General features: G+C 33.9%; 1 protein-coding gene across 3 annotated transcripts in view; it reads right to left on the bottom strand.

Annotated features, from left to right (window-relative positions):
• LOC106869179 (beta-arrestin-1) overlaps window positions 1-14,690 on the bottom strand; it is a 272,032-nt gene that overhangs the window by 1,260 nt on the left and 256,082 nt on the right. For all 3 annotated transcript variants that reach the window (XM_052968277.2, XM_052968278.2, XM_052968276.2), the window contains exons 8-12: window positions 13,217-13,301; window positions 9,369-9,441; window positions 7,662-7,808; window positions 4,012-4,098; window positions 535-672 (exon numbers count right to left, since the gene is read on the bottom strand). In XM_052968277.2, the coding sequence (XP_052824237.1) occupies window positions 535-672; window positions 4,012-4,098; window positions 7,662-7,808; window positions 9,369-9,441; window positions 13,217-13,301 (530 nt within the window). The remainder of the gene's footprint in view (window positions 1-534; window positions 673-4,011; window positions 4,099-7,661; window positions 7,809-9,368; window positions 9,442-13,216; window positions 13,302-14,690) is intronic.

Genomic DNA, 14,690 nt, shown 5'->3' on the forward strand with positions numbered 1-14,690 from the left:
TGTGTGTGGTGTTAATTACTTCTTGTCTTGACATCATGTAGTGAGGTAGTTGTAAATGAATGTCATTGACATACAAGCAGTATCATTCATTTCCAATATTCTGTGAAAACACATCTGGCCATGAAGAAGTATTACCTTGCTTGGAAACCAGTGACTGCTGGTAACAAGAAAGGTATCTGTCTTAATAAACTCCATCTGACCCAAGCAAGCATGGAAAAATGCATGCTAAAAATGATGTGTGAGTGACCTTTTATTGAAAGTGATTGGTAATGACATAGAATAGAGAGGGAATTTATTTATAGGTGTAAAAACAATTTTAGTTTTTTTTCAATGTTAGTCTTCTATTAATTTAATTAATTATTAAAGAGGTTTTAATTTCAATGTTTGACTAATTTTCTCAACAGAAATTATATAAACTTTAGATAGTGGAACTGAAATATTGTGATATCAGTTGTGATCCATGGCCCCTCAAGAATGATGGGTGCCTACTAAAAAAAAGGTTGTACAGAAAAGTATTTGTTGTTGTAAACTTACTTTGTGTCAAGCTGGATAAGGTTAGTATCAATAGGAGCATCTGGATTTTCTTGGGCCACACTAGCTGGCCGTGAAGATGGAGGTGTATCTTGTGGTTTTGGATGTGTTAGAGTGAAAGGGAGTTCAACTGATAAGTCGCTGGATACAAAAATCAAGGAAGAAAAGTTATATAGTATAAATAATAAAAATAATATTCAGTGTGAATGTTTAACAATGCATGCATTTATTCAGTTCTTTAAAAAAAAAAAATTATTAACTTAATCTTTCTGAAAAATTTAAAATCTATTTCTCTCTCTTTCTGTATGAAAAGACGAAATATAATTACAATATGTAAAGCATTTAATTGACTTATTCCTCTCAAATTTCTGATATTGTGCCTATGTTAGAAATTATAATTATTAGCAAGATGATGAATTTGATGCAATGGCAGTAAGTAGGACTTTTGTAGCTTGGTAAATCCTTGTGCCTTTTAATTCATATCAGGCCTAAGTTTACCTTTTAACTTTTAGAGGAGGTAAAGCAGGAACATATATTTGGGATAAATTCAATCGAATTAAATCCTTTAAACAGCAAAATTCAGAATAAGCTCTCCCTGCCCCTTTTTTTTTACTAAACCAAAACTATTTGAAACAGTGACTGTAATTTTAATTGATTCATTATGTCAGAGACTAATTAATATAAATGTGGTTGTATTATAGCCATAAATTGAGTACTGATGATTAAAGTTGGTAGAATCAAGTACAACTTAGATTAATCATAAACACCTAAGGAAATTTACATAGTTCTTACTTCTGTTGCATTTCACTTGATGGTTGGTACCCAAGTGAATTGCCATTAAACTGATCTCAGTACTTGATTGGTATGAAGGTACATGGCTTAGTGGTTAGGGTATTGCAATTACAATTGTAAGATCATGGTTTCAATTCCTGAACTAGAAAGTGTGTTGTGTTCTTGAGTGAAACACTTCATTTCATGTTGTTTCAGTCCATTCAGATCTAAATGAGTTTCCAGCTATTGCTGGAATGCTGGAAACTCAACTCTGTAATAGACCTGCATCCTGTTCAGTGGAGAGTGTTGTAATCTCACTCATTTACACACCATGGAAACTGGGTCTTATGAGTCTTACAGCTCATAACAGACTGGGACTTGCTTCACCAGCTCCAGAAACATGAAATATAAAATTGACTATAGCAAGATTTGAACTTGAAACTTAAAGGACTTTAACAAAATACTGTAAATCATCTTCTCTGAGTGGTTGGCGTTAGGAAGGGCATCCAGCTGTAGAAACTCTGCCAAATCAGACTGGAGCCTGGTGTAACCATCTGGTTCACCAGTCCTCAGTCAAATCGTCCAACCCATGCTAGCAGGGAAAGTGGATGTTAAACGATGATGATGATGATGATGATGATGTTGTCTGATGCTCTAACAATTCTATCAATCTATTACTTTGGATCCTACCAATAATAATGATTTCATCTATTTGCCACAAGGGTGAAAGATGAGGGGGATAATACAGAGACAGACATAAAGTGTATGGGTTTACATATAATAATGAAATGATGAAAAAAAAAAGTACACATGGTATACACTGGAAAAAAGACATATGCAAAGCATACAAAGGTAAAAAAACAAAAGCTGGAGGCGGGGGAGGATGACAGAGATGTGGCCTTCCTAATACAGGAACACCTCTAGGGATAATTGAGGAACCCCACTGTCCGAGATTTCCCTGAAATCCTATGAGCAAGTGCCCTCTCCAATTACTTCTCTCTGACTCACAGGTCTACACTTAGAGAGGTACCATCCACTCTTGCCATTTTCGCAACTTTCACCCACCTTTCAATAAACTCACTTGAGGACAGTTCTTGAAAAAGTCAATGAGAGCTCTACCAAAGAGGATTGTATCAATCCTCATGCCTTTTAGCCTTGTCCACCAAACAACCTCCTTCATCACAGCCACCAAGCAAAAGAAAACTGCCTTGCCAGCCAATTGAAGGAGGGCGGCAGTGCAATCATCACTACAGACTCGGCCGACAGATGGATCCATCCCACACGTGACAGCAGCTGTTCCACATAATGCCACAAGTCAGCAATGCCCGGACACTGAATGAGGGCATGCAGAATGGTGATTTAATGCTGTCAAAAATTGTCAGGTATCTAGTATATTGAACTGTCCCAAATACACAGCTTATTTAAATTACCCAAGGTACATAGCTGGTACTTATTTCACTGGGTATAACAGAATGAAATACAAATTTAACTTTAGTGGGACATAAGCTCAAAATGCTCAGAGACAAATTGCCATAAAGCTTTTGGTTCAATTTACTGTTTCAGCAATCCAACACTTTCAGTACCTTGCCAATCATTCTCAAGAATCTGAGGCAGAGGAACAGGTGTGGTGTCAGTAATAGTTGTAGCCCTAGTATCCATCTTAAAGATATTTTTATTGTACATCAAACAGTTAAAATAGCAATCAAATATCAAAGTAATTCAAAAATTTGTACTGCTTGGAACTTTATATGAAGCCTTCATAACCATGTAGGTAACATCTCAACTGTGTACAGGATAAGTAATTTTTTTATTAGGCTTAAAGCTTTAGAAATGAAAACTGGGCAGCTTTCATGGTTTCCATGAAATATTAACAAATTTAAGGGATTCCAAATGAATATCAAAAGCAGGAGGTTGTAGTACCAATTTACCCAGTTCACTGTGTGTTTACCACCAAATCCAAACATACATACTGCTGCTTCTGCTGCTACTACTACTACTACTACTACTACTACTACTACTACTACTAAAAAATATCATTTCAAGATAAGCTGCTCCAAAGCGTTTAGAGTATATCAAGCTACACTATATGCATATAAAATAATATACCATAGAGTAAAAGTGAAGTTGCACAGATTCTGTAGATAAAGAATCCATCGGTTATTTTTTCTAGGATGTTTAAGCTACATTGAAGTGGTTTAACCACTGAAGTGTTTTAGCCATTGAAGTGGCCTTCTCCAAACACCTTTAACTCTAATACTGTACCTATGAATAAGACCTGGTACCTATTCTATAAATGCTAATGAAGTTGGGTGTATATAGAATGTAGTAACCAGTTCAAAAGCAAACATACTGTCATTCACTCACTCACACATATACACAACCACACACCCACATAAGTACACACAATTTTGAAGAAGATTTACGATCATAGTTTTTTCAGTACCTTACCCACTTTCTGTCAAATGTGCATTGTTATAGCATGAATTATTGTCTGTCAAGTCTTTCTAATTTATATAAATATCTAGATGTAGACAAAATGCAAATAGCAAAAGAGGATTAAGAATTTATATTTTTGTCAGTTAGTGGTGGTCAGAGAGTGTGTCAAATATTTTCAAAGATACAAGATAGAGTTTGGAAGGTACCTCAATATAGATTGTCCTTCACAAATATTTAGAATAGAATAAAAGATATAATATGATGATTCTTTACCTGGAGGCAAATCCTAGAATTAGTTTTACCTTCACCTTGTATGATACAACAATCCCTAAATTTTCTTTTGGATTGCTTTCTACAAGACTGTAAGAAATTGAAACAGAAAACGATTAGAACTGAAAAGGGAATGAATATGAAACAGAAGAAATAAACCTCGAGATATACATATAGGAAAAAAGAAAGAAAGAAAGAAAGAAAATGGAGATAAAATTATCAATTTTATCTCCATTTTCTTTTTTTCCTTGAATATAGATAAAATTCAGTTTATTCTTGTCCTTATCGATCATTAATACCAATACTCATAATCACATATAGGTAAGATACCAGTTAATTCATTGGATGCAATTATCTCTTAGATGGTTGTTATAACCTCTAACTTAACTCACCCCTATGTAAGTAAATACAAATATGAAATAGATAGTCTCTTAATTGTTTCAATCACTGGATTGCAGCCATGTTTGGGCACCACTTAAAAGAGTATTTAGTCAATCATATCAAACCCAGTACTTATCTTTCAGTTTGGTAACTTATCTTATTGAATTCTATTTCCTAAACCACTAAATTAAGGGATATAAACAAAGACACACACACACATGTAGTGGCATACAAATTGTGTATATTAATAAAAGACGGTAATCAGAAGTTGGAAAACATTTTTAGTGCTTTCATTCCTAACAAAATTTTTCAAAAATTCTGAATTATCGTGTATGGGGGTTTTATATGCGTGCGTGTGTGTGTTTGTGTGTGAGTGAGATGTCAGTATTTTGAAAGCCACTACATGTGTGTGTGTGTGTGTGTGTGTGTGTGTGTGTGTGTGTTTATAACCCTTAATTTAGTGGTTTAAGAATTAGGATTCAATAAAATGTCAGGAATTCAAATATTCTTAATTTTTTTTTGCTTGAGTCTATGGGGCTAGGACAAAGAATAAATGGGTTTTAGAAGTGGCCAGTTAAGATATTTGACCACCTGTTTGTTATTTTGAATCTATATGTATGTATATGTATTTCAGCGTGTGTGTGTGAACAGGTAGGTACAACAATTTTCTGGCATCCTTGTTTCCAGACCTGGGCAAGATAATCTATTTTGTTGAATCATAAGAGAAATTACACGAGTAAGGTTGTAGAAGACTGCTACGATATTATTAATAACATTTTCACACCTTTCCTTGTCTACTAAAAACATTTATAAATTTACTAATTAGCATTGGGGGAGGATATATGGAAATAAGAGGATATACTAGAATAAGAATAGGGCGGAGAAAATTCAGACAACTTTTACCTCAGTTGGCAACCAAAGGTCTCTATTTCTCTCTCTCTGAATGAAAAGAAGATTGTATGATGCATATATACAAACAGCAATGCTACATGTTAATGAGATATGGGCCCTGAATGCAGAGGACATGCGAAGGCTAGAGAAGAATGAAGCTAGTATGCTCCACTGGATGTGCAATGTCAATGTACATGCGCAACAGAACCAGAGTGTATTGAAAGGAAAGTTAGACATAAGAGGAATTAGCTGTAGTGTGCAAGAGAGAAGACTGCAGTGGTTTGGTCATGTGATGCATATGAAAACAGACAGTTGCGTACAGAAGTGCTGGATGGAACTCACGGGATAGGGAGACCCAGGAAGATATGGGATGAAGTACTGAAGGCTGATCTCAAGATACTGAGCCTTATGAAGGAGATGGCAAAGGACTGAGATATCTGGTGACTTGCTGTATTCAAGAAGACTTGTCAATCATAGCAGAATTTATACTGGTGCTGGTGTCATGTAAAAGGCACTGGTGATGTTGCCATGTAAAAGCACCCAGTACACTCTGTAAAGTGGTTGGTATTAGGAGGGGCATCCAGCTGTAGAAACCATGCCAGAACACACAATCGAGTCTGATGTGGCCCCTGCCCTACCAGCTCCTGTGAAACCATCCAACCCAAGCCAGCATGGAAAATGGATGTATGATGATGATGATGATTAATAATGTTGGAAAACATTCTTCCAGCTCTCCAATAATAATAATATGAAGGTGCAAATATTTAAAACAAAATCTCGTGTTATGTGCTAATCTCCTAATCATTAATCTCCTATGCAGCAGCCTCTTGAAACATAACTGTGAAGAGCAAAAGTTTACCATTTCTCTTTTCAAGCTGTATTGTCCACAGTGAACCCAAGTTATCTATTAGCTTGTTCTTCACAGCAAAAGGTCCTTAGGGAGTTAGCATGTGGTGTTAGAGTTAGCTTTAAATATCCACACATAGATGTTGGGAGAGTGATTGTACCTTCATGATAGTGAATAAGTAAATGTGTGTCATAAAGGATTTGTAGCATATTAATAGGCAAAGGAAATTTAAATGTTTTCACATAATTATGTCAGGATTAAAAGAGATACTGGATCATAAGTTGCAAAAAATTGCTAGTCTACATCATATGTGTATGTGGGCATGCGTATGCACGTTTGTATCCACCCCCAGCTCTTTCAGACTACCCAATCATATCATTTCACTCTCTTGTCACCCCACCACCAACCAGCGACTGTCTCCTCTTTACTACATCTGTTGTTTTCCAGTCCCCCACTTCTGTATCCTTCTATCTTCCACAGTTCTTGTTTCATTCACCTTTCAACCCTACCTATTTTGCCAGTCTGCCGCCTAACTACTCATTCTCCTTTCCATTCAATCTTACAGCTTTGTGGGCCACCTGGGCAGCTCATTGCCATCTTGTAGCTCCTACTTATTAATGTTGCTTTCTCTCTCTTCCTTTTCCTCATTTGATATGAAAAGCCATGCAGATCCCTCCACAGGAACCTGCTCTGACCCCCATCACGTCTCCTGGGCTTTGTAGTCCTGTGAACTACATGGTGCCCTCAACAGTGCTGATGACATGAAAAAAGCACCCAATCCATACTGTAAAGTGGTTGGCATTAGAAAGGGCATCCAGCAATAAAAACCATGCCAAAGCAGACATTAGAGTTCAATGCAGTCCTTGGATATCTCAGATTTGGTCAAACCATCCAATACATGGCAGCATAGAATATGGATGTTAAATGATGATGATAATGATGTACGTTTATATATGTAGAGAGAGAGGGAAGGAGAATGGCAGCCTGAAGTATAGGTGGGGGTGATGACTGCTAATAAGGGAGTATACAAGTGATGGGTAATTTGTATATATGAATACAGATTTTAACTATTTTTCAGAAATGATTTCAAAAAAGGATTTATCTAACAGAAACAAAAAATTAAACCATAGAACATTAATATTTTCAGGAAAATTTTTGGAGTTTACTAGAGAACAAGAAAGTGGTTAAGCTTTTGATGGACCAACTCTTCAATGCAATTTTGATTCTTTATTGAAGCTGCTTCATTTCTCTTATTTGTTAACATCATTGTGAAGGGTATGAACATCACATCATAACAGTCTTCTTGTATTAAATATAGTGTCTTTTTAAAAGGAATAAATTATTTTAAAGAAATTTTTGAATATATCCACATTTGTAGATATCATCGTTTAACGTCCGCTTTCCATGCTATGTAAAACATAATCAAAAAGAGAATGATCTCCCTTATATAACCTCTTATAAGAACAGTTTTAACAATCACATTTAAGAGTCAATATGAAACATAAAAGAATCACAAGAATGAACAATTACTCACATGGTAGATGAAGCAAGACATGTGTCTTCGTGTTTGAGTTTTCCATCAAGAGCCAGGCCCCTTTTGTCTCGATTGTTGTCCAGCAATGGAGTTAAGTGATATACCTTACAGAAACCTGTTTGGCTAGGTTGAATAGGAAAGCCTTCTCTATTTTGTGGTCATCAAATAAAAAAAAGAGATAAAGAAAGATAAGCAAATTGGAATAATAAATGAGGACATTGACATATTTTCAATGTAATATTCATAATTGCTTTTGTTAGGAATCATAATTTTATCTAATAAACACATAGTGAAATATTGTTTGAGATTTGTAAAGAAAAGCAAGCTGGAAATAATGAATTAAGAAACATAATAACTGTTATCATCATTTAAGCAACCTTAATGATCCATATATCCACAGAATAGTTGAGTTCTTCCACAACAGTTGGGTATTAGAAGTGTTCAACTGGATATTAGTATTTCAATTAAATTAGTAGAGATCTTTGTAATGCATGAGTTCTAAATGAATTACAACCATGACCTGGATTTGTCTCCACTGTCTGAAAATATTAATTTTTCTTGTGTCATTAATGTTTTTGGGAAAGCATGAATGTTATATCTTCTCCCTTTCCTTCCCTAAAATTCTCAGGAATACACCTGTGTGACAAAAATTTTAGAACTTACAGAATGGTGACATGTTTACAACAAATTAATTGATGTTTTAGTTTTGTGTGTCAGCTATTATCATTTTACTTGTCTTCTTAATTTCCTATATACCTAGAGTGCTATATTTAAAAGGGAAAATATCTCTATTTTATACCAACTGAAAAGATATTTTTCAAAGCAATTTATTTGATTCTATGTTAAAATGCCACCAAAGTGCCTCTATTCTAAGACACAAACTTTGTTATTTTCCCCATTAAATAAAAGAGCACAAAGAGAATAGTAAAGAAAGTTAATTGCTCAGTATAAAAACTTCAGTTTTTCTTCTCTTAAGTAATTAATTGGATTAATATGCGAATTTATTTTAAGGAAATCCATTTAGGAAAATAAAAAGACCTACTCATTATAGAAATACTTTAAATTATCTAAAATGTACAGAAAATGATTGCATTTGAAAATTGATAATCAGATGATTATTCTACTGTCTGTGCAAGAGTTAAAAAAATTTACCAGGAAATATATTGCTATAGATAGCAAGGATTGTGAATATAATATAAAAACATCTGTTAGTATTCTTTACAGTAAAATTTCTTTTATTTTCATCAAGTGAAGAATCATTTTAAAAAAAATAACATTAATTTACAGATACTGTTTATTCAACTACTTGGTATTATGCAGTAGAAAAAAAAAAAAAGAAAAGAAAAGGAAAACAGAGAATTTGTCTCAATGGGTACTAAAACATTGATTTGTTATATTGGGATCCCAAGCATTGCTAGCTCTGCTTGGAAATTGTTGAATTCAACCAGCAATAAATCAACAGTAATTGGCAACAAGTATCAGGATCAGTTGCTTAAAAAAAAAAAAAAAAGGAAAGGAAAAAGAAAAAGTGGAGCCTGTTGCTAATCAATAATCACAGTGGAGCAATTAATCAGCAGTTACAGTGATGCCAGCTTTTAATGGATAATAATCAACAGTTACAAGTGATAACAAATATTGGTATTATATCATTCAATCAATCTAAATAAATTACTAAGGTAACAAATAGGATATAAAATATCAACGTACTCGCTTTCCAACTCTGCAACAGTGCACTTATATTGTGCAGTAGAGAAAAGACAAATATCAGCAACTTGTCGCACTGCATGTAAAAAAGAAGTAGAAAATAAGTATATATGTATACACACACACACACATACATATAAAAATAATCATGCACCTATATATATGTAATATATATATATATATATAAATATATATATATATATATATATTTGTTGTTGGCACTCCGTCGCTTATGATGTCGAGGGTTCCAGTTGATCCGATCAACGGAACAGCCTGCTCGTGAAATTAATGCACAAGTGGCTGAGCACTCCACAGACACGTGTACCCTTAACGTAGTTCTCGGGGATATTCAGCGTGACACATTGTGACAAGGTTGACCCTTTGAATTACAGGCACAACAGAAACAGGAAGTAAGAGTGAGAGAAAATTGTGGTGAAAGAGTACAGCAGGGTTCGCCACCATCCCCTGCCGGAGCCTCGTGAAGTTTTAGGTGTTTTCGCTCAATAAACACTCACAACGCCCGGTCTGGGAATCGAAACCATGATCCTATGACCGCGAGTCTGCTGCCCTAACCACTGGTCCTCCTATATATATATATATATATATATATATATATATATATGTGTGTGTGTTTTTATATTATTAATAAATTCATAAACTTATCAATAATATTCTCAGGAAATCAATATTTAATATTTCCAAAGATATATATCCAATATGACATGGTAATATAATAAATTTAAAATTTAAAATATAAATATACGAAATATAAATATAAATATGTATAAAAATATGAATGTAGATAAAGATACATGTGAATATAAATGCGTATAAAAATTTTATGTGTAATTAAGCATGAATATTGTAAAGTCTAAAATATAAAAAAGCCTAAAATTTAAAGAATTAAACATCTGACGATCGTTTCGCGGATATTATTATAATCACAATGTGATCAAAAGATCGACATACTATCAGTAATTCCGCTCTTCGGAGATGAATTAAGAACCAATGGTATATATATAATGTTAATTAAAACATTAGAAATATTAAAAATTAAAAATAATAATAAAGTGTATACTGTCCTTCCTATAAATATATATATATATATATATATATATATATATATATATTAGAAAAAATAATAAGGTACTCAGATATCTGGATGGTTGTACATTTACAGATTTTTATTAATATGTCACATGTTTATAAATATTAGCGCTTGCACCATCATTTAAATACCCGCTTTCCATGCTGGCATGGGTTGGATGCATGGAAAGCAGACATTTAAATGATGATGATGATGATGATGATATATATATATACATACAGGGTGCGGTGAATAAACTGTCGTTTAAATTATGCAAAAATGAAAATAACACTTACATTTCATTTTAACAGATATATTTACCAAAATTACATAAAAATATCTTGAAATACTAAAGAGAAAAAACTTGTTCAATAAAATCACCATTGGCTTCAACCATAGCCTCCAGATGACTTTGGAATTTCCTACAACTCTTCTGGACAGTCTCCTTGTTGAAGTTGGTGAATGCTGCCCTAAACCTTGCCTTCAGTTCATCTTTGGTGTTACAAGGAGTTTTGTCAGTCTCTTGCTCAACTGGGGAGTTAGGTGACCAGATGTTAGGGGTGATGTGGTCTCAGGAATTGTCTGACAGCCATGACTGGGTTCTCCTGCTTGTGTGGCATGAAGCAGAGTCCTGTTGCCAGATATAGGGTCTTCCAGCAGCCACTCTCTTGACCCAGCGCAGCACTACCTCATTCAGGCACTTGATGTAGGCCTTCGTGTTGAGTCTGAGGCTGTGTGGGAAGATGAATAGAAGCATAAGCTCACCATCACTAGCGATTACTCCAAACACCATTATGTTGACTGGATGTTTGATTTTTATCACTCTTGGTACATGTCCTCAGATTGACATGCAAACACTTTGAAATGTTTGTATTGGAGCTTCTAGTGCAAATGCCAAGCAGTACAGCATGTCATTTCCAAATTTCTGGCAGAGTGAATTGCATCATGGTACTGATTTTCTCACAGATGGTGCCCGACTGACCCTACTATACTGTGTAGCCAACAAAGTCAAAAACAAACAATGTGCACGCATGAAATAAAAAATATAAAATGGTGACAATTTACCCATCGCACCCTGTATATATATATATATATATATATATATATATATATATATATATATATATTTTATTATATGTATTTATTTTCTCCAAGTAAAAAATAACTCGGATAAAATAAATTGGTTAATAGGTACCGGGGTAGCAAAGATCACAAAATAACCGTGGTGTAACTCCTGTTTATGAGGTAGAAACTCCTTGATATTTTGGGTATTTGAGTATATATAAATTTAAAGAATGGAGTAAACGCATATTATAACTGCATACTTTTATTCCGACATATGTTTCGAAGAATTACAATTTATGCGATCCATAGGAATCGGCGATGTTAAAAATGTAAACTTCTCCTCAGGGAAAAGTATGAGAACCAGCTTAAATGTAAGACATTATAATCGAATATTTTTAACATCGCCGATTCCTATGGATCGCATAAATTGTAATTCTTCGAAACATATGTCAGAATAAAAGTATGCAGTTATAATATGCGTTTACTCCATTCTTTAAATTTATATATATATACATATATATATATATATATATATATATATATATATATATATATATATATATATATATATATATATATATATGTTAAATCTCTGAACGAGGTATATATATATATATTAGCTCATCAAGTATGAAATTTGTAGAAAAAAAATTGCTTATGTTTTATAAACACAAGGAATAGTTTTATTCATCAAAGTATGCACCCATATTGCCAATACACTATTGCCATTTCAGCGGTAGCTTGTCCAGCCTGGAACTGTAAAAGCCTGGCAATCTAGTCAATAAAATCTTGGAAGGCCTATTTTACAGCATCATCGGTTTTTTCCTATCAAAAAGTTATCCAAATTCTGGAAGAAGTGGTAGTCAGTGGGGGCAAGATCAGGTGGGTATGCTGTTTTTGAATATCAAGAATAGTAGAGAGTGTGTATATATATCAGCCAAAAGGGTCTAAGAGGCTTATTGGCTAGAGCTCTCTAAGACTTATTTCAGCATTGAAATAAGTTATAAGATAATTTAAGAATTCAATATTCTGTTTGTTTATTGGAATTAAATATTTGTTTCAAATTTTGATATAAGGTCAGCAATTTCAGGGAGTGGGTAAGTCAATTACATCAACCTTAGTAGTCAACTGGTACTTATTTTATCAACCCTGAAAGGATGAAAGGCAAAGTTACTCTCGACTGAATTTGAATTCAGAATGTAAAGATGGATGAAATACTGCTAAGCATTTTGCCTATCGTGCTAACAATTCTGCCAGCTTGCTGCCTTTACTGGAATTAAATATTAACACTAATATATTAAGGATACCTTTTTTATTGATGCTAGAGTAAAAAAAAGGGAGGAGGGTGGAAATCAACATTAATGTGGTTTGGAATTAAAATAAAGAAAATGAGACAAAATGTAAATTCAAAATTCTATCATACACAACTTTAATCAGAATTAAAACTTATGATACTAACCTGCCTGAGACTGCCTCTGGTCCCATGACACAAACTTCCAGTTTTAAAGTGATTTAAATTTAACCTTCCATCAAAATTTTATTTTAATTTGTTTCAGACACCAACTTAACTATACCTAATTTATTTTACTAAATTCTTCATTATTTTCATAATTAATTGGAATGAAGACAATCTATCTCAACAGAAATATGGTAAAAAAAGGGTTAAATAATTGTTGGGAAACAGACAATGTGAACTCACCTGAGATTTTGATCTTTTTCACACTTTTGTTAGTATTATTGTCAACCAAAACATTAATACATAAGCTTTCGCCATGGTAGTATTTCTGCAAGTAGACAATAAGGAAGATAGTGAATTTGAAAAGTTTAAAATTATTATTGGTGGTGGTGAGGTAACTGAATGTGAAGAAAGCAAGAAAAATAAAAGAAACAAAATGAAAGGCAAGAAAAGAATTTTATGAGGAATCTCCCTTGTAAGAATGGCTGTGTGGTAAGAAACTTGCTTTGCAAACACATAGTTTTGGGTTCAGTCCCACTGCATGGCACCTTGGGTAAGTGTCTTTTACAACAGCTCTGGGCTAATCAAAGACTTGTGAGTGAATTTGGTAGATAGAAATTATGTGGGAATCCACTGTATATCATTTATCTTTTACTTATTTCAGTCATTAGACTGTGTCCATGAGGTCAATTGCAAAAGATCTCCATGTATCAGAAGGGGCAATCACAAATATTGTCTACAAAGACATCCAGTACAAGTCTTACATGATGAGGAGAAATCAATTAATGTCAGAAAAAATCAAATCAAATCATTTGATCAGATCTAAAAGGTTATTAAATAAAGTTAGAAACCCAGAAGAACATGACATAATTTGGTTTTTCTCAGATGAGAAAAACTTTGACCAGGATTACAAGAGTGACAGTAAAAAATGACAGATGGTTTATGTTCAAACCCTTCTGAAGTTCCAGCAGTCATGTACACAAAATTTTCTGCAACTGTCATGGGCTTTGGAGTTGTCAGTAAATGAAGGACATATGATGCCTCCTCACTTCTTTCTAGAAGGCCTTAAGAGTTAACTCTGCTGGCTACACTGAGGTCCGGGAAATAGTTGTCAAGCCTTGAAGAGATAGAGTATGTAATGAAAGGCTGTACATGTTTCAGCAGAACTCTGCACTATCACATAAGGCTGAAGCAACCCGAGAATGGATAGCTGACAATTTTCATAATCACATAACCCCTAACATTTGGCATCCAAATTCACCAGCTCTCAATCCACTGGACTTCTATGTGTGGAGTGTTGTTGAGAGAGAGGTTATGACAAACATCCCCACAACACCAGGGATTCTTTGAAAGCTGCCATAGTCAGATATAAACCAGGACCTTTTAATTCAGGCATGTAAACAATTCAGATCTCACATAGCAGGCTACATTGAATAAAATTATAAAGAAGATAATCTAGTTTATATGTACAAATCTTTTTAATAAAGTTATTATATGTATGTTTTTCTCAAAAAAATCCCCAAAACAAATTTGTCCTCAAATACCTTATGTACCTGTGTGTGTGTGAGTGTGTGTGCATGTGTCTGTGTGTGAGTATAAAAATATATATACATATGGCTTTGTATTTGCTCAGCATAGCCACAGCCTCTAGTTGAAACTGATAACAGAATAATAGAAAAATAATCTGATTTGCACTAAAAGACTAATGGTAGGCAGA

This window comes from Octopus bimaculoides, chromosome 5, assembly GCF_046866305.1.
Source record: "Octopus bimaculoides isolate indiv1 chromosome 5, ASM4686630v1, whole genome shotgun sequence".
Taxonomy (NCBI): Eukaryota; Metazoa; Mollusca; class Cephalopoda; order Octopoda; family Octopodidae; genus Octopus; species Octopus bimaculoides.